Here is a 21,255-nt window from a genome sequence, read left to right on the forward strand (position 1 = left end):
TACATTATACTATATGAGGGGGGTTGCATTATATTCTATGGGGGGTTACATTCAGGGCTGTGGAGTCGGTAAGCCACAGTTGCGACTCCGACTCCTGGATTTTATCAGGTTCCGACTCCGGCTCCGACTCCTTCATAAATGGCCAATTCGTAACAATAAATTTACTGTTGTAAAATATTAACATCGTGCTTATTCAGTTTCTCACCATCATATAAGTAATCAGACCACTTAGAGCAAAAACTATATTTATTAGAATACAATTAGAATATAGCAAATAACTTTTATAAACTTTTATAAACTCTTGTAAGTAAATATGCAATAAACACTGTTATGCAGTTAATAAGAAGAAATCTATAAATTTGTCCTCAGAAAAAGTATTGCCTCTGTCAGATCCTCCTTCATGGATGCCCTCAAATCTGATCTAATTATTTTGAGAGCAGAGAACAACCTCTCTACACTAACTTGGGTTGGTGGCAAAGCAGTAACCACTCGGGCAACATCTCTGACAATGTCAGGATACAGAGGAATTGCTTGTTGCACTGTTATTTTTGATGAACGGTCAAATTTCTCAATTTCTTTTAGTGCACATGAAAAATTCTGCTGAAATGTACTGGCTGTGTTCTTTGATGGGGATGACTCTTCTATGCGGGAACGCTTTGCACGGTCCTTGTGATGCAAATATTTTTCAAGATTAAATTCTTCATCAGTTGATGAGGGTGAAGATGTGGCAGGATGACCAAATACTTCTTGTTCCTCCTGACTGTTCTGCAACCCTTTCATGCTTACTGCTATTTCAAACAGAGCTTCTTTTCCTTTAGTTAGCTGTTGATCATCTAGAAGAATCCGATGCATTGGGTCTACATAAACAGCTGCCAAAAGAATGTTATTTTGTAATAGTAGCTCCTCTCTCCGTTTCATTGATGTAGCAATGCCACTTGCAATTAACCCTCCTCTTTGGGACAGGCGAAACATCAGGTTCTTCCACTCCTTTAAGAAAATACCTGGAGTTAAGTCCTCTGCTTGTAATTTTCTAGTCACTGTAAATGGGTGCTCTAGCAATTTTTCCAGCTCAGTCACCTGATTCCACTGACTTTCATTTAGCGTCAGTTGAGGGTTAGCCATGTCTACAAGAAAGGTTTTCAGTTCAACCAAGCGCTGAATCATTAAGTAAGTACTGCCCCATCGTGTGGCTTGATCAATAATTGCCCCTTTTCCAGCACGTCTCTTCAAAATTGAGTCAACTTTAGGGGTTCTGGCAACAGTAGCCAATTTTCTCACCTTGCCAATCAGTGCAGCAGCATGTCCTTCTTGCAGACTGTCGCTTATAGAGAGCTGTAGCGTATGCACAACACAGCGCATGTGATGAATGAAAGAACGTATTGACACAGTTTCAACAAGATCATCTAAACTATCATGTTGCTGTTCATCTGAAGCAACTTCAGTTTGCTCCTCAGTTACAATACTGTGTTCCTCTATTTCAAACATTTCTGTGTCTGTGGACCCAGAATGTTCTTCTAGCTGCTGGTCACCATCATTACTCTCATTCATTAGCTTAGTAGTACTTATCATATTTGAAGCATTGTCAGTTACGACAGAAAGAACTTGCTCTTTTTTAAGTTCATAGTCTTGCAGAACCTTTTCCACCAAGACCTGGAGAAACTCAGTGGTGTGATGAGCTTTGGTGTCTTTTACTGCCAATGTCTTGGTAACTATTTCATTTTTGTCACAAACAAATCGGACATTGATGGCAGAATACTTCACTCTGTGACGTGTGCAGGCATCCATTTTAAGAAACAGAAAGCGTCCCTTGAGAGTTTTTTTAAGTTCTTCCTTTTGTTTAAAAGCTTCTTTGATTACTAATTTTCTAATACTCTCTCTCTCCAGAGAAACACCAAGCTTGCGGGCCATTTCCCCATTCAGACACATAAAAGCTGGTCGTGAAAATAATGAAATAGGCACACTATCCTTTACAACAAGCTCTATGATCTGTTTTTTAAATGTATATTCTGTCATTGTCACAGTAACTTTGTCATTGACAAAATATCTTGCAACTGATGGCTGCAAAGTTCTCTGCTCCTTTGTTTGGCTGGAAGAGCTGGGCACTGGATCATTGGTTTGGATGCAGTCTTTCTCATCCACTGCTTTCAGTACTTCTGGATGAAAGCGCTGTAAATGTCTCTTTAGATTAGAAGCTCTGGTAGGAGCATTTTTATCTTTGCCTGAATATGCACTGATCTTGGCTTCACAGCAGTTGTTTTCGTCTGGATCATTTGTCATACACTGACAGACATAATGTTTTCTATCTTGAGTGATGGTGAAATGTTCAAATACAGCTGATTTAATGTGACGCTTCTTTGACATTCTCAGGTTTTTAATTCTGCATTCACAATCCAAATGACAATTGTTTTTCCTAAAAACAATTGTACAAAATTATTGCCAGGTCGTACAACTGATATAGTGGTCAGTAATACTGTTATTCCTCATGTACTCACAGATAACTGATGCAAAGTTTGTTGAAAGGATAATACTTCTTACAGTCTTCCTCTTCTGAGTAGCAGCTGTGAGATGCTTGGAAGATGCACACCTAGTAAACATCTAGTCTAGAGGAGGAGCTTTACTACTAAGAATTTGCAACACATTTTCACTTTCAGTTTCATACATTGTAAGTAGGGGGGTTGGGGCACCATGAGGTTAACCAAGTATAAAATTAGATACGGGCAGTGGAGAACAGTGACACACAAGAAGTAAGAAATGTCTCTATCTCCAGCAGAACTGCTTATCACTGTTGTTCATAGTTTGAAAGAACATATATATTTGAGTAACATTTATAAAATTCATATGAAAGTTCAATTATGAAATATTAATACATTTTTTTTAAAGCTGGAGTCGGTACATTTCTACCGACTCCGACTCCAACCAAAACTAACTCTGACTCCACGACTCTGACTCCACAGCCCTGGTTACATTATACTCTGTGGTGTGGTTGCATTATACTCTGTGGGGTGGCTGTGTTATGCTCTATGGGGTGGCTGCATTATAATATATGTGGGCTGCATTATACTGTATCGAGGACTATGGGGAATACATTATATGAAGTACTATGGGATGCATTATACTATGGAAAGTGAATTGTATTACATGGATGACTATGGCGGTGCATTATGCTATATGGAGCTCTATGAGGAGTGTATTATGTGGAGGACTGAGCAGTGTATTTTAATATATGGAGGACTATGAGGAGTGTATTATACTATATGGAGGACTATGGGAAGTGTATAATACTATATGGAGGACTGAGGAGTGTATTATACTATATGGAGGACTATGGGGCATATTACAATATGGAGTACAGGGAGTTTGATAAAAAAAATCACAGGTCATTCATTTAACTGGGTTGGCCACTATTTTACAAGTCCCTTGCATGTGAACTAACTGTCATAGATAGGCACTTTACTACCTTGCTTTCCCAAATCCTTCTGTAACCTGACAGGCTCTCCTGTCTGAGAATCCCGACTCCCTGTGATGTCACGTCAGATTCTACGTGAGTTAATGGCTTTCAAAGCTGATTGGTGGGCTTGGCATATGGGTGGACGTGACTCTAATTGGCAGAGTTCACACTACTCCTGTGCATGCTGCTGCTCCCATCAGAGCTTTCCTTGTATCTCCTATAAATCAGAAGTGAAGCTTGAGGGAGATAATTTGCATATTATTGGTCCATTCTGGGACGAGTGAAGAATCGCAGTGAGTCTGAGGATCTTTGGGTGTAGCTGGATTGAGCTGCTTGAAGAAAATTGTCAAACCAGGAATTGATGCTCAAGGGAGATAATTTGCATATTCATGGTGCATTCTGCAATCTTTACAGCGATTCCACAGAAATCCGTTTTGTTCAACATGGAGAAGTAGATTATCCATATGGTGTGCTGCAATGTGTGCTATATGTTTACAGACTTGTCAGAGGAAAAAAAAAACTTTACGTGCCAGAATTGGAAGCTTGTGACTCTGTTAGAGGAAAAGGTGCAAAGTCTTCTGGAGAGAATAGCTACACTGAAGCTCTTCAAAGAAGATGAGGATTTCCTTGACAGAGGAGAGGAATCTCTTCAGAATGTTGCAAGACAAGAACTTTTCAGTGTTAATGCAGAAGATAATGACAGAGTAGAAATAACTATTCAGAATGTTCAAAGAGAAGCACCTTTCAATGTACCTGCAGAAGAAGAGAAATGTGACCCAAGAAGCAGGAGGATGAGGAGGCAGTCGACACCCATAGTGCTAAAGAACCGCTACCAGGCTCTCATTCAGGACAACTATGAAGATGTACATCACAAATGTGCTTTGCCCACAAAGAACATTACAGCAAGAAATCAGAAGCCTCTTGAAGGGAGAAAAAGAAGCATTGTGGTGAAGAATAAAAGGAGAGCGGTGGTTGTGGGGGATTACCTCCTAAGAGGAACAGAAACCACTATCTGCTGACCAGACATTACCTCACGAGAAGTGCGCTGTCTTCCAGGTGCCCAAATCAAAGATGTGTCTGATAGGGTATCAATACTCTTGGCAGCGCTACAGACGACCACACATGTCCACTAATACACGTAGCACAATTGGCACAGCAAAAAAGGACCTGGAGACTATATGCAGAGACTTTGAAGACCTAGGCTGGAAAGTGAAGAAACTGGGAGTGCAGGTCATTTTCTCATCCATCCTCCCAGTGGATGGATATGGACCAAGGAGATTGAACAGAATTCTACAGGTGAATAAAACGATGGTGCCGTGAGCAACGTTTTGGGTTTCTTAACCATGGAGTGAAATACCTATTTGATGCACTCCTTGCTAAAGATGGGTTGAATCTTACTAAAACAGGAAAACACATATTAGGTAGACGCCTTGCTATACTCATCAGGATGCCTTTAATTAGAGCAATATGGGATGTGAAATATATGCCTAGAAAAAAATATGCAGCTAATGAATTCTTTTGAAAGCCCTGCTATTAGAAATGGAAATAAAGAGCAAAAACAACAAATTCTGAATGAAAATAGAGGATCAAGAGACACTGACTTTAAACTAAAATGTGTCTATACAAATGCACAAAGTATGAGAAACAAATAAGGAGAATTGGAGCTGCTAACACAGGAAGAGACTCTAAAGGGAGTAAGTAGACAAATTCCGCGCTGCCGACAGAATGGAGAAATATATCCCAGTATGGTATGTAAGGTGGTGGTTTTACCTGAAGAAGAAATTATATACTGGTACTTCAAAACGCATTGAAATAAACCACCTCCTTACTTACCATACTGGGATATATGTCTCCATTCTGTTGGCAGCGCAGAATTTGTCCACTAACTCCCTTTACAGTCTGATGTCTGATGGTCGCTTGCTGACCCGTGGATCCACTGCAGCTGAGTTTCTACATTATATGTGTTTTTAACAGATTGAACAGGTGAGTTTAATCTGAGTGCAAAACTTACTGTATTTCTAGGATGAAACCCTATTTGCGATGATCTATCCTACAGTTTCTTTGTTAACACAGGAAGAGAGATATGATGCCTTAGGCATCACTGAAACTTAGTGGGAAGATACACACTATTGGAGTACAAACCTTGAAGTCTACAACTTATTAATTAGAAACAAGATTAAGAAGAGGGAAGGAGGTGTTGCATTGCATGTTAGCAACACATGTATGTCCACAGAGATCCAAGCTTCAGAGGATGGTATCTCTGCAGAAACTGTTGTGTAAGAATACAAGGAGAGAAGAACAGAAGAACACTAATGTAGGTGTTTAAGGTGTTAACTATAGGCCACCTGGACAGACTGAAGATATGGATGAACTCTTTCTAAATCAGATGTCTCTGTTCTCAAAAAGCACAACATAGTGATAATGGGACATTTTACCTATTCAAATATTTGTTTGGAACTCCACTCAGGCAAAAGTAATGAGAACAGAAAATTCTTATCTTCTCTTGCTGACAACTTTATCTTTCAAAAGATATAAGAGAGAACAAGAGGATCGGCAATCTTGGACCTAATTCTTACCAACAGGGAGGAAATGATTGAGGAAGTAAAGGTGGCCAGGAATTTAGGAGGCAGTGATCAAGCTATCCTCGAATTTTGGTTTGCAGAAGAGGAAGACTAGCGAGGACTCAGACTTTAAAGTTGGACTTCAGAAAGTCAGATTTTAATGGGCTCAGAAAGAGAGTAGGAAATGGCTGGATGTTCTGAAGGACAGAAATGTCAAAGAAGGATGGGAGTTTTTTCTAAATGAAATTCTCACTGCACAATCAGTAACAATCCAGTAAAGAAGGAAGAATTGGAGGCATATAAAGAGACCAGTTTGAATGAATACAGAACTTAAACACTTGTTAAAAAGAAAAAAAAGTACTGTACATTTAATGGAAAGAAGGGAGCATATAGAAAGAAAAATGTAATGCTGTCTGCAGAGAATGCATGGCAAGCGTTAGAAGAGCTGAAGCCAGTAATGAAGTAAGGCTTGCAAGGGAGACCAAAAGAATAAAAAAAGATTAAGGGGGGTATGTCAAAAGCAAAAGAAAAGTCAAAGATCCTACAGGATTTTTTGACAGGATGAAAAGGGTGAAGTGGTCAAAAATGATGTTGAGAAGGCCAAACTTTTTAATTTTTAAATTCCTATTTTGCATCTGTGTTCTCGAAGAAAGCAATTCTAACATTAATTGATCTTCACGGTGCTATTGAAGGAATAAAAGAATCCACACTCTCAATACACAGAGAGATGGCGAGGGAACACTTAGCTAATTTAAATTAATTTAAATCTCCTGGTCCAGATGAATTACATCCTAGAGTACGGAAAGAGTTAGCAGAGGAAATTGCAGAACCACTAACCAGAATCTTTGAAAAATCCTGGGGAACAGTAACTTAAGGTACCTTCACACTAAGCGACGCTGCAGCGATACAGACAACAATGCCGATCGCTGCAGCGTCGCTGTTTAGTCGCTGTGTGGTCGCTGGAGAGCTGTCACACAGACGGCTCTCCAGCGACCAACGATGCCGAAGTCCCCTGGTAACTAGGGTAAACATCGGGTTACTAAGCGCAGGGCCGCACTTAGTAACCCGATGTTTACCCTGGTTACCAGCGTAAAAGTAAAAAAAACAAACAGTACATACTCACCTTCTGCTGTCTGTCACACGCCCCTCGCCGTCTCCTTCCCGCACTGACTGTGAGTGCCGGCCGTAAAGTAAAAGCAGAGCCCAGCGGTGACGTCACCGCTGTGCTCTGTACTGCCGGCGCTCACAGTCAGTGCGGAAGGAGACGGCGAGGGACGTGTGACAGACAGCAGAAGGTGAGTATGTACTGTTTGTTTTTTTTACTTTTACAATGGTAACCAGGGTAAATATCGGGTTACTAAGCACGGCCCTGCGCTTAGTAACACGATGTTTACCCTGGTTACCACTGTAAAACATCACTGGCATCGTTGCTTTGGCTGTCAAACACGACGATACACGCCGATCTGACGACCAAATAAAGTTCTGAACTTTCAGCAACGACCAGCGATATCACAGCAGGATCCAGATCGCTGCTGCGTGTCAAACACAACGATATCGCTATCCAGGACGCTGCAACGTCACGGATCGCTATCGTTATCGTTGCAAAATCAGTTAGTGTGAAGGTACCTTTAGTAACACAGTTGTTAAGGTTGAAGGAAGACTTTAAGTCCATCTAGTTCAACTCATAGCCTAACCTAACATGCCCTAACATGTTGATCCAGAGGAAGGCAAAAAAAACCCATGTCGCAAAGAGTAAGCTCCACATTGGAGAAAAAAATTCCTTCCCGACTCCACATACGGCAATCAGACTAGTTCCCTGGATCAACACCCTATCAAGGAATCTAGTATATATAACCTGTAACATTATACTTTTCAAGAAAGGAATCCAGTCAGAGTTTTTGAATTAAGCACATAGTTATACATCTTATTACTTCTACCCAAGTGCATGACCTTACATTTATCCCCATTAAAGCTCATTTGCTATTTATCAGCCCAAGCTTCTAGTTTACATAAATCATCCTGTAATATAAAATTGTCCTCCTCTGTATTGATTACCCTGCAGAGTTTAGTGTCCTCTGCAAATATTGAAATTCTACTCTGAATGCCCCCTACAAGGTCATTGATAAATATGTTAAAAAGAAGAGGGCCCAATACTGACCCCTGTGGTACCCCACTGCTAACCGCGACCCAGTCCGAATGTGCTCCATTAATAACCACCCTTTGTTTCCTATCCCTGAGCCAGCTCTCAATCCACTTACACATATTTTCCCCTATCCCCATTATTCTCATTTTATGTAACAACCTTTTGTGTGGCATCGTATCAAAAGCTTTTGAAAAGTCCATATACACTACATCCACTGGGCTCCCTTGGTCCAGTCCGGAACTTACCTCTTCATAGAAGCTGATCAAATTAGTCTGACATGAACGGTTCCTAGTAAACCCGTGCTGATACTGGGTCATGAGGTTATTCCTCTTCAGATACTCCAGTATAGCATCCCTTAGGATGCCCTCCAGGATTTTACCCACAGTAGAGGTTAAACTTACTGGCCTATAATTTCCGAGTTCAGTTTTTGTCCCCTTTTTGAATATTGGCACCACATTTGCTATACGCCAGTCCTGTGGTACAGACCCTGTTATTATGGACTCTTTAAAGATTAAAAATAATGGTCTATCAATGACTGTACTTAATTCCTGCAGTACTCGGGGGTGTATCCCATCCGGGCCCGGAGATTTGTCAATTTTAGTGATTTTTAGACGCCGCCGTACTTCCTGCTGGGTTAAGCAGGTAACCTTTAACTGGGAATTTTTATCACTAGTCATATTGGCTGCCATGGGATTTTCTTTTGTAAATACTGATGAAAAAAAGTCATTTAGCATATTGGCTTTTTCCTCATCCTCATCCACCATTTCACCCAGACTATTTTTAAGGGGGCCAACACTATCATTTTTTAGTTTCTTACTATTTATGTAGTTAAATAATATTTTGGGATTATTTTTGCTCTCTCTGGCAATGAGTCTCTCTGTCTCAATCTTTGCTGCCTTGATTTGCTTTTTACAGAATTTATTTAATTTTCTGTATTTATTTAATGCCTCCTCACTACCTACTTCCTTTAATTCTCTAAATGCTTTCTTTTAGTATGTTTATTCCCATACGGTATATACTGTGCACAGGTCCTATCCATGATGCTAATAAACGTCTCCCATTTTCTTTGTGTATTTTTATGCCTCAGGATATCGTCCCAGTTAATTGCACCAAGATCCTCTCTCATCCGTTGGAAATTTGCCCTCCTGAAGTTTAGTGTCCTTGTCACCCCTCTACTACACATCTTATTAAAGGAGACATGAAAACTTATTATTTTGTGATCACTATTCCCCAAGTGACCCCCAACCCTTATATTTGATATGTGGTCTGGCCTGTTGGTTAATATTAGGTCTAGCAGTGCCCCCCTCCTTGTTGGGTCCTGAACCAGTTGTGAAAGGTAATTGTCTCTCATAGTTGTCAAAAACCGATTACCTTTACTGGAACTGCAGGTTTCTGTTCCCCAATCTATTTCAGGGTAGTTGAAGTCCCCCATAAAATAATGACTTCTCCTTGAGTTGCAGCTTCATCTATTTGCTTTACGAGGATATTCTCCATTGCTTCCATTGTTTTTGGAGATTTATAACAAACCCCTATCAGTAATTTATTATTTTTTCCCCCTCCCCTTATCTCCACCCACAGGGACTCTACATTTTCATTAGATTCACCTATATTATCACGCAGGATGGGTTTTAAGGTCGATTTTACATACAGACACACCCCACCCCCTTGCTTATCTGTACAGTCATTTCTGAAAAGGCTATAGCCCTGCAAGTTAACAGCCCAGTCATGGCTCTCATCCAGCCATGTTTCAGATATCCCCACCATGTCATAATTATGCTCCAACAACATTAATTCTAATTCGTCCATTTTGTTGGCAAGGCTTCTGGCATTAGTATACATGCACTTGATGTTCCTCTCTGTACCTCTATTCTTTCTTAAATTACTAACTGTTCTAACCCCACCCCCCCATGCCACCGCCACCCCCAACTTCCTTATTTGTGCCCAGGTCTCTATCTGCACTATCTTCCCCTCCTATAAAATGAATACCCTCCCCCCCAATCCCTAGTTTAAACACTCCTCCAACCTTCTAGCCATTTTCTCCCCCAGCACAGCTGCACCTTCCCCATTGAGGTGCAGCCCGTCCCTAGCGTAGAGCCTGTAGCCAACTGAGAAGTCGGCCCAGTTCTGCAGGAACCCAAACCCCTCCTTCCTACACCAATTCTTGAGCCACTTATTAACCTCCCTAATCTCCCGTTGCCTCTCTGGTGTGGCACGTGGTACAGGCAGTATTTCGGAAAATACCTAATAGTAAGAGTAATAATCTCTCTTGGTATTGCAGACCCCCCAGTCCTTTAATAACCTTGGTCGCTCTTCTCTGCATCCGCTCTAGTTCAGCTATGTCTTTCTTGTACACCGGAGACCAGAACTGTGCACAGTATTCTAAGTGTGGTCGAACTAGTGACTTGTATAGAGGTAAAATTATGTTCTGCTCATGAGCATCTATACCTCTTTTAATGCATCCCATTATTTTATTTGCCTTTGTAGCAGCTGCCTGACACTCGCCACTAAATGTGAGTTTGTCATCCACCCATACTCCCAGGTCTTTTTCATTGACGGTTTTGCCCAGAGTTTTAGAATTAAGCACATAGTTATACATCTTATTTCTTCTACCCAAGTGCATGACCTTACATTTATCCACATTAAAGCTCATTTGCCATTTATCAGCCTAAGCTTCTTAGTTTACATAAATAATCCTGTAATATAAAATTGTCCTCCTCTGTATTGATTACCCTGCAGAGTTTAGTGTCATCTGCAAATATTGAAATTCTACTCTGTATGCCCCCTACAAGGTCATTAATAAATATGTTAAAAAGAAGCGGGCCCAATACTGACCCTTGTGGTACCCCACTGTGGTGTCCACTGGGTTCCCTTGGTCCAGTCCGGAACTTACCTCTTCATAGAAATTGATCAGATTAGTCTGACAGGAATGGTCCCTAGTAAACCCATGTTGATATTGGGAAAGTAGAAGTCCCATAGGATTGGAGAAGGACAAATGTTATCCCTATGTTCAAAAAAGGAAAGAGTCTTAGGCGAACTGAAGACCGCGCACACGAGGTAGATTTAAGGTGGTTTATTGAAGCCTACGCATTTCAAGAGCTATCTTGCTCTCTTCTTCAGGGCATAACTGCCTGAACAAATGTTATCCCTATGTTCAAAAAAGGAAAGAAGAATGAGCCAGGAATTTTATAGGCCAATGAGCCTTACTTCTATACCTGGTAAGGTGTTTGAACAAATTATTAAACAGCATATACAGCTCTGGCAAAAATTACGAGACCACCACATCAAAACCCTGTCATGGGCAGCCCAATCTCCAGACCTGAACCCCATTGAAAACCTCTGGTATGTAATCAAGAGGATGATGGAATATTGGAACAGTTCATAGATAATTTGTTACCATCTTTTCAGCTAGCCATGAAAAGGTATCAACCACTGAGGACTCTCAATTCTAATTCCTTATCTATGAACTGTTCCAATATTTATGGACATAACTGTTTATCACTCACATAATGGTAGTTCTACTTCACGTCACCTGTCTTTTCTATGGCATTTTTCTGTGCTGTGTTGGCATAAATATGTGATTCTTCAGAATTTCTATTAGTCTATGCCTGATGAAGGGACCGAAGTAGTCTTGAAAGCTTGCAATTTGTTACTATCTTTTCAGTTAGCCATTAAAAGGTATCAACCACTGAGGACTCTCAATTCTAAATATTTTTCTATCCATTGGCTAACGGTACCAAGGCATATTTCTAGGAATCCATTACTTTAAAATCGGCAAGAACGTAACTACTTGGACCCCCACCAATCATGGGGGGTGCAGTGGTGGTTTAGCACTGTGGCCCCCTCACAATATTTTTCTGCACAGCAGCAACTGGCAACATGGGTTAGAGCGGTCTGGAGAACAGCTCCATTCAAGCAAATGAGAACTGCTGCAGTTACCTGCACAGCCAGGTGCCAGTGGTGGGATAAACATCTCAGCTTTAGTTAGGGTCTTAGAGAGCAGATCACGACTGATCATGAAGTTATTGCATATCCTGGTGATGCGATGTCACGTGACGAGATGGGAATACTCCTATAAATCTTTAGGTTTGGAGTGTTCATCCTCCAGGCCACTGCACCGCAATGTTGGCTGTATCTTGAAACTGACGTGCACCATCTCTGAGTTACTTCTCTGCTGTTCATTGACAGTGTTGTGCAAGAAGGAGTTAAAAAGTCCACAACCCAGCAATGAAATTTTAACGAGTGTTTCTGCAAATAAAGCGTATTACTGTATTATTATTGTACTATGAGAAATCAAACATTTATTTAGTTTCATTGTTTACTTCCTAGTGATACGAATCTGTTTTGGTGATGAAATACTTACCCAGACAATTGGCTTCTTACAGGTGCAGCACCAGAATATTCTAGTAATGTATCAAACACATTTAGATGACTATTTTAGTAATTAGTTCATCAGAGACATGGGAGCTATAACATAATGGTAAAATATATGCTGTACATGAAAGTTACAAGCTTACAGTCCTGCCATGTGACGGGACATCCCAAAACTTCAATTAATAACTCCCTACCTCCACTTCTTATCTAACAGTTAATCCACCTGCAACCAAAAGGGTCTCTTCCAATCCCAGGTGGTCTACAGTAAGTGTGTAGGTAGCACAGCTGTGTATGTAGATCTGTCCCAGCATAGTAGTCATAGTCAGAGTGTGAGATCGATGAAGGCAAACAAACACCTATAGAGGAGAACAGAGAATTCAACTTCCTTAAAAGCGTCAGGTAGAATAAGAAAGAGCATAATACAGATTATTTTTACCATTTTGCAGATAAAGCAACTCAGGCAAAAGAACGGCAGAACCTTCAGAGAAATGGAAAACCAGAAAGTAACAAGGGAGGGATTGGAGGGGATCGGGGGATACTTATTGCAGCCTGCTAAACTTGTAATACGTCCCGTCCCTGCTCATAAAGATGTAAACAGGCTGAGCTGCAGATAGAGATGGACTACATGGGGATGAAAAAAATAACAATTTATTGTATATAAGCGGTAAACTATGTGGGTAATAGTAATTCTCTAAATTTTAGATATTTTTATCCAAAGTGGAAAACCTAGTTAAATGTTGATATAAAATGCTTATCTTTTCCCAGTGATACAAGGTGTTGATAACCAGTTATTGGGATCAAATAACCAAAGCTTCGCACGGCTGATGGAAGAGAGATTTGCCAAACTTTTTCAGGAATCAAGTCAACAATCAAGAAAATTTAGAAGAGCAACCTCAGTAGGAAGCTACACAGTTCAGGTGGGGTAAAAGTGTTCGGAGTGAAACAAGTGTCTTTGATTCGGCTGAAGAGGACATTTTTCGCACCCGTAGAAATAGTTCCAGTCTTGTCCGTAGCTTTTATCTGGTGTTGCAACTCAGCCCCATTCAAATGAGTAGGGCTGAGTTACAATATCAGAAGCTATCCATACACAAAAGTAGAGGTGGCCACAACATTAGACTTAAGTGGATAAAAACAGTCAGCTTCTTCTAAAATGTTGATTCTTCAACTGAAAGTTAACAGTGCTGGTCCGTGAAAGAACTTTTCATGAACAAACATTCCCAAAATGTTCCCTAAACATTCCCTAAACATCCTTTATCCTTCTCCCATAGCCACATGTACCGATGTTTCCTTCCCTGCACCTGTTGCTCATAGGATCACATATTAAAGTGTGCATGTTACCATATACTGTATGTTTTTTTACTGGATGATGCAAGATTATATTTTATTGGTACTATGACAAATTGTGTACTATAGATGTTCAGTGTTGTCTCAATTTTGTATGAATCAATAGTTTCTCTATGCATGAGAGACTCTTACAAAACAAACTGCTAGCTCCCTGAAATGTCACACTACAAAGATTTATTAAAGTCTATAGAGAGTAGAAAGTGATGAAGGAGGGTGAAACAGAGTGAGAGTGAAACACACACAGTGGGAGTGTTGATATTGTGCCAGATCTGGATTCACAGCTATACTGCTTTGTACTGCTGTGTGATATCTCCCATGTTGCGGCTGCCCTAAACTTGTGCAGCGTAGAGACATGTCTCTATGACATCCCCTCTCCAAAGCAGAGACAATTGAAAATGACAGGGGTTTTTTTATGTACTGGTCAATGTGGACTAAAATGTTACTTTGGCGTAATGGTCGTTTACCAGGTGATTGTCCATTCATTGGTTGTTCAGTCATCAATCTAATTCGAGCTAATGTGTATGGCTACCCTAGCACTGTTTAGCTAGGAAAAAAGCATACCCCATTTTTGGTCTCTTAACATCCTTTATAAATGCAACATGCTAATGCCACAGTTATATAGACTATGGTCAGATTAAGAAGTGTTCACATAAATATTTTAAAAGCAAAATTTCTTTATTATAAACAAATAAACTGCATACAAATACATGAATAGACTTATAGACAAGGTGCCTCAGATCAACCAAAAGTTACACCGAGAGGTCAGCTTGAGCAGGACACATGTATACACAGGAAATTATCTATGTGAAAATGTAAATGCATGGGGTGTTAAATTGCTGAAAAGTAATCATTAGCTATTATCAATTAAATGGTATATTGCTACTACCCGTTAGCCGTGAAACTATATTGATAATAGGATAAAAAGACTGATGAACATTGCCGTCTCTCAGGATTGTTGTATCAAAATGCACATATAAACAAATCCAGTGTTCCTGCTATGCAGTGGGAGGGCAATGCTTAAATATACTTAACTAGCTATACCAAGGTACATGCATGTAAAAAGATGCAGTCTTTATATTGAACAATGTGACAGGGCTTGGACACCATCGGGACTATATCCCTGCATATTGCCATAGTACAAAGTGCCCTCAGTATACCATAATTATATTGCAATCATACAGCAAAAAACTTTCCGATCACCCCACGCCATACACACATTACCTGGGTCTGCACCGCTCCAAAAAATGTTCTGCCCGGTGGCACGCTAAACCTCCTAACCCGACGCGCGTTTCGCGAGTGCTTCTTCCTGGGGCATGTCTAGATGGTGAGCATCATAGGATTTATACCATCTGATAGCCAATGGTGCTTAAGGGGAGGGGTAAGCTCGCGTGGGTCATGAAGTGAGTAACCACCCACCTGGATAGTCATATTGGAAACTATGCAACCCTCCATTAGCCAATAGTGCTTTAAGACGAGTGGAAACTCGAATGAGTCATGAAGTGAATAACCACCAACCCGGCTAGAGTCAACAATCTTGTAGGAGTTCCCAGAGATGCTTAGCACTTGTTGGCCCTTTTGCCTTTACGCTGCGGTCCAGCTCACCCCAAACCATCTCGATTGGGTTCAGGTCTGGTGACTGTGGAGGCCAGGTCATCTGGCGTAGCACCCCATCACTCTCCTTCTTGGTCAGATAGCCCTTACACAGCCTGCAGGTGTGTTTGGGGTCATTGTCCTGTTGAAAAATAAATGATGGTCCAACTAAACGCAAACCGGATGGAATAGCATGCCGCTGCAAGATGCTGTGGTAGCCATGCTGGTTCAGAATGCCTTCAATTTTGAATAAATCCCCAACAGTGTCACCAGCAAAGCACCCCCACACCATCACACCTCCTCCTCCATGCTTCCTGTCGGAACCAGGCATGTAGAGTCCATCTGTTCACCTTTTCTGCGTCACACAAAGACACGATGGTTGGAACCAAAGATCTCAAATTTGGACTCATCAGACCAAAGCACAGATTTCCACTGGTCTAATGTCCATTCCTTGTGTTCTTTAGCCCAAACAAGTCTCTTCTGCTTGTTGCCTGTCCTTAGCAGTGGTTTCCTAGCAGCTATTTTACCATGAAGGCCTGCTGCACAACGTCTCCTCTTAACAGTTGTTGTAGAGATGTGTCTGCTGCTAGAACTCTGTGTGGCATTGACCTGGTCTCTAATCTGAGCTGCTGTTAACCTGGGATTTCTGAGGCTGTTGACTCTGATAAACTTATCCTCAGAAGCAGAGGTGACTCTTGGTCTTCCTTTCCTGGGGCGGTCCTCATGTGAGCCAGATTCTTTGTAGCACTTGATGGTTTTTGCCACTGCACTTGGGGACATTTTCAAAGTTTTCCCAATTTTTCGGACTGACTGACCTTCATTTCTTAAGGTAATGATGGCCATTTCTTTTCTTAGCTGCTTTTTTCTTGTCATAATACAAATTCTAACAGTCTATTCAGTAGGACTATCAGCTGTGTATCCACCAGACTTCTGCACAACACAACTGATGGTCCCAACACCATTTATAAGGCAAGAAATCCCACTTATTAAACCTGACAGGGCACACCTGTGCAGTGAAAACCAATCTTTAAATGAGAAGGTGGGTCTAAACTTTTGGTCTGTACTGTATAATACACTAAAGTATCTATAAATCAAACTCCTGTCAAAAAATTAAAAGTGACAAATTTGATATAGTGCACTAAATATATAAAGCATGAAAACCATTACATCTGATGGGTGAATCAAGAAATATCTATAAATTTATATATATTAGATACCATATATACTTGAGTATAAGCCGACCTGAGTTTAAGCCGAGACCCCTAATTTTGCCACAAAAAAATGGGAAAAGTTAATGACTTGAGTATAAGCCTAGGGTGGGAAATGCAGCAGCTACTGGTAAATTTCAAAAATAAAAATAGATACCAATAAAAGTAAAATTAATTGAGAGATCAGTAGGTTAACCCCTTAAGCCCCAAGGGTGGTTTGCACGTTAATGACCAGGCCAATTTTTACAATTCTGACTGTCCCTTTATGAGGTTATAACTCTGGAACTCTTCAACAGATCCCAGTGATTCTGACCTTTTTTTCTCGTGACATATTGTACTTCATGATAATGGTAAAATTTCTTCGATACAACTTGCGTTTATTTGTGTAAAAAATGGAAATTTGTTAAAAATTTGGAAAATTTTGCCATTTTCAAACTTTGAATTTTTGTGCCCTTAAAACAGAGAAATATGTCACACAATATAGTTAATAAATAACATTTCCCACAAGTCTACTTTACATCAGAACAATTGTGGAAACAAAATTTTTTTTTGTTAGGGAGTTATAAGGGTTAAAAGTTGCCCAGGGATTTCTCATTTTTACAACAAAATTTACAAAACCGTTTTTTTTAGGGACCACCTCACATTTGAAGTCACATTTAGGGGTCTATATGGTAGAAAATACCCAAAAGTGACACTATTCTAAAAACTGCACCCCTCAAGCTGATCAAAACCACATTTAAGAAGTTTTTAACCCTTCATGTGCTTCACAGGAGCAGAAGTAATGTGGAAGGAAAAAATGAAAATTTAACTTTTTTGTCACAAAAACGATCTTTTAGCAACAATTTTTTTATTTTCCAAAGGGTAAAAGGAGAAATTGGACCACAAAAGTTGTTGTCCAATTTGTCCTGAGTACGCTGATTCCCCAAATGTGAGGGGGAACCACTGTTTGGGCGCATGGCAGGGCTCGGAAGGAAAGGAGCGCCGTTTGATTTTTTCAACCTAAAATTGACTGGAATTGCAATCGGACGCCATGTTGCGTTTGACGAGCCCCTGATGTGCCTAAACAGTGGAATCCCCCACAAGTGACCCCATTTTGGAAACTAGACCCCCTAAGGAACTTATCTAGATGTGTGATGAGCACTTTGAATCCCCAGGGGCTTCACAGAAGTTTATAACGCCCGGGCGTGAAAATAAAAAATCATATTTTTTCCACAAACATGATCGTTTAGTCCCCAATTTTTTTATTTTCCCAAAGGTAACAGGAAAAATTGGACCACGAAAGTTGTTGTCCAATTTGTCCTGAGTACGCTGATTCCCCATATGTGGGGGGGAACCACTGTTTGGGCGCATGGCAGGGCTTGGAAGTGAAGGCGCGCCGTTTGATTTTTTTCAACCTAAAATTTGCTGGAATTGCGATCGGACTCCATGTTGCATTTGACGAGCCCCTGATGTTCCTAAACAGTGGAGACCCCCCACAAGTGACCCCATTTTGGAAACTAGACCCCCTAAGGGTGTGAAAGTAATAAATCTTATTTTTGCCCACAAAAATGATCTTTTAGTCCCCAATTTTTTATTTTCCCAAGGGTAACAGGAGAAATTGGACCTCAAATGTTGTTGTCCAATTTGTCCCGAGTATGCTGTTATCCCATATGTGGGAAAAAACTGTTTGGGCGCACGTTGGGGCTTGAAAGGGAAGTACTGACGTTTTGGAATGCAGACTTTTATGGAATCGTCTGCGGGCATCATGTTCCGTTTGCAGAGCCCCTGATGTGCCTAAACAGGAAAAAAACCAACAAGTGACATCATTTTGGAAAGCAGACCCCCAAAGAACTTACCTAGATGTGCCTCCTTTGGACCTAATCTGTTTCCTGTAAAGTAAATTAGTAGTGCATGGAGATGTAGTACAATTTGAATAATCCTTCATACACAGGCCAGGTTTGTCGGGGCAGGTGTCGCATTGATAGATGGTGTCCTTGCGTATTCTTCTTTTGTAGCACACTCGGCACCTTTTTTGTGGCTTACCTTTTCTTCCAGTTGGCGGAATCACCCCAGGAAAATGCTGACCTGGTATGATACGAGCACCTTCAGTTTCAGAAGTACTAGGGCCCGCTCCTTCCCTCGTGCCAAACATCAGGGCCTTAACCACTACCTCCTGGAAATGAAGGTGCTACATATCGGTGTTGTGTGCACCCCTGACGAAGCCTAACGCGAAACGCACGTTGGGGCGTGGACGGTGACCCCCGGTACTCTGCATCATGGGTAAGATTGGAGGATTTGGGTGGTGGTATCTAGTGCACGATACCTGAATGTTATCTAGATTTTGGGACTTACTACATGATTTACTATAGTCACCCAGTCTCCTTATCTTCCCTTTGGTTTGTTACATGCACTACTTTGCACTTTACCTGTGAAATAGCTGCAGATGTATCTAGGGGATATCACCGTTTTTTTCAGTGTTGCTTCTAGTTGTTCCCTTACTGAATTCCCCTTTTTTGTTACTTTGTTGTATTGATTGGCTTTAATAAAAGTATATTTATATCTTTTTTACAAAAAAGATTTGGACGTGTACTCTGGTATTTTTATGGTATTTATCTCACAAGCTTGTAGAGTTTGATTCTGTACCTGGCCCTCTTGCTGGGCAGGTACTGACGGAATCCGAGCCGTCCCTTAAAATGAATTAAGGACTCATCCACGCAGATGTCCCTTTGAGGCACGTACACTTCAGCAAACTTTTTGTTGAAGTGTTCGATGACCAGCCGAATTTTGAACATACGGTCAAAGTTGGGGTCATCTCGTGCGGGACACTGTGCATTATCAAGACAAAAAGAGAAATGATCCAGCTGGAGGTGGAGGCAGTTCAAACTTTGTGAGACTTTATTAGACAACTAAACCGATAAATAGTTCTTCAAAATGAAAAATCTTTACATAGCAAACACCTGGCACACCAGTGAGGAGGATCAACGCGTTTCAACTATGAAGTTTTACTCATGATCTCATAGTTGAAACGCGTTGATCCTCCTCACTGGTGTGCCAGGTGTTTGCTATGTAAAGATTTTTCATTTTGAAGAACTATTTATCGGTTTAGTTGTCTAATAAAGTCTCACAAAGTTTGAACTGCCTCCACCTCCAGCTGGATCATTTCTCTTTTTGTCTTCATTTGCTGTGGGCGCTCACCCCGAACCGTGCTGGGCGTTGGCAGGTCTGGGGATTTCGTCCAAGACCGGTAAGCTGACTATATTCCTTTTTTCTTTTGTTATTCACTGTGCATTATCGTTATAATGCAGGAACTTATGGATGGCCTCAAAACGCGTCTGGGTCATGACCATTCGGAACACTGGAGTGTTATATAAAATATCAATACTCCAATATTGCCGAAGTTCAGGCTTCTTCAGGATCCCCATGTGGAGGACCAGGCCCCAAAACTGCATAATTTCAACTGCGTCTTCAGGAGACCAGTTAGAATATGATGAACCCGAATTTTGTTCCAAAAATTGACGAGCATACAAATTAGTTTGCTCCACCATGAGGTTAACGAAAGCCTCAGAGAAAAAGACTTTGAAAAAGTCTAGTTCTGTGAGGCCGGTGGTGTCAAACTTGATTCCTGATTCTGCCACAAAACCAGGAATCGGTGGCTCGTAATTTTCGGGTGGTGAGGTCTATATGGGGTCGCAGTGGGGTGCGCTGGTTCGTCTTCGGCAATGGTGGGCGCTGTTTCATCTTCGTCAATGATGGGCACTGCCTCTTCTGTCCTGCGGCGTCTGTGGCGGTTCCACAGGGCCAGAGGAGGAAGATGAGGATTGGGAAGAGGGTGAGGAAGAATCGGAAAAATAAAGAAAAGTGGCATCCTCTCCTTCGCTATCAGTGTCGAAGGCAAGGAAAGAATATGCCTCCTCCGCTGAATAGCGCTGTTGGGACGAGCGGGCCTTTTTTTTGTGATATGATGCTTGGGTGTACTTTATTGGTAACTATGTGTAAGTGTGGGGGGGGATAGTGCTTGGTTCAAACTACTCTGAAAAGAAAAATCTAAAGGAAAAAAAACAAATAGGGAAAAAATTACCTGTGAAAGGAAAAGCCTAAAACAGCAGGCCCTAGGTTTGATAAGTGTACCGCGTCACTTATCAAAGTTCGGCGGCTGCTGGGTGTGCGAACGGGGATGTGAAAAAAAAACGGCAGACACGAGAGCTCTGATAAGTGAACCGTGTCACTTATCAAAGTTCAGCGGCTGCTGGGTGTGCGCACAGGGATGTGAGAAAAAAAAAAGAAAACAGAAGGCACGGGTTAGACGCGGCGGCTGGGTGAGCGCACGGGGATGGGAAAAAAAAAGAAAACGGAAGGCACAGGTTAGACAAGGCGGCTGGGTGCGCGCACAGGGATGTGAAAAAAAAAGAAAACGGCAGGCACGAAAGCTTTGATAAGTGAAACGCGTCACTTATCAAAGTTCGGCGGCTGCTAGGCGTGCAAACAGGTGTGGTGCAGGGGGGGTGAAAAAAAAAGGAAAACGGCAGGCACAAGCTCTGATAAGTGAACCGCGTCACTTATCAAAGTTTGGTGGCTGCGGGATAGGTGTACAGAGTTGGCGCAAAGGGGGCT

The 21,255-nt window shown here is 41.3% G+C and overlaps 1 protein-coding gene across 6 annotated transcripts in view; it reads left to right on the top strand.

Annotated features, from left to right (window-relative positions):
- Positions 1-21,255, top strand: part of KIAA1549L (KIAA1549 like) — a 673,640-nt gene that overhangs the window by 340,469 nt on the left and 311,916 nt on the right. For 5 of the 6 annotated variants that reach the window (XM_077288115.1, XM_077288116.1, XM_077288117.1 and 2 more), the window contains one exon: positions 13,289-13,440. The exons of the other annotated variant lie outside the window; for it this stretch is intronic. In XM_077288115.1, the coding sequence (XP_077144230.1) occupies positions 13,289-13,440 (152 nt within the window). The remainder of the gene's footprint in view (positions 1-13,288; positions 13,441-21,255) is intronic. 6 annotated transcript variants of the gene reach the window in all.

The sequence above is a fragment of the Ranitomeya variabilis genome, chromosome 2 (assembly GCF_051348905.1).
Source record: "Ranitomeya variabilis isolate aRanVar5 chromosome 2, aRanVar5.hap1, whole genome shotgun sequence".
NCBI lineage: Eukaryota > Metazoa > Chordata > Amphibia > Anura > Dendrobatidae > Ranitomeya > Ranitomeya variabilis.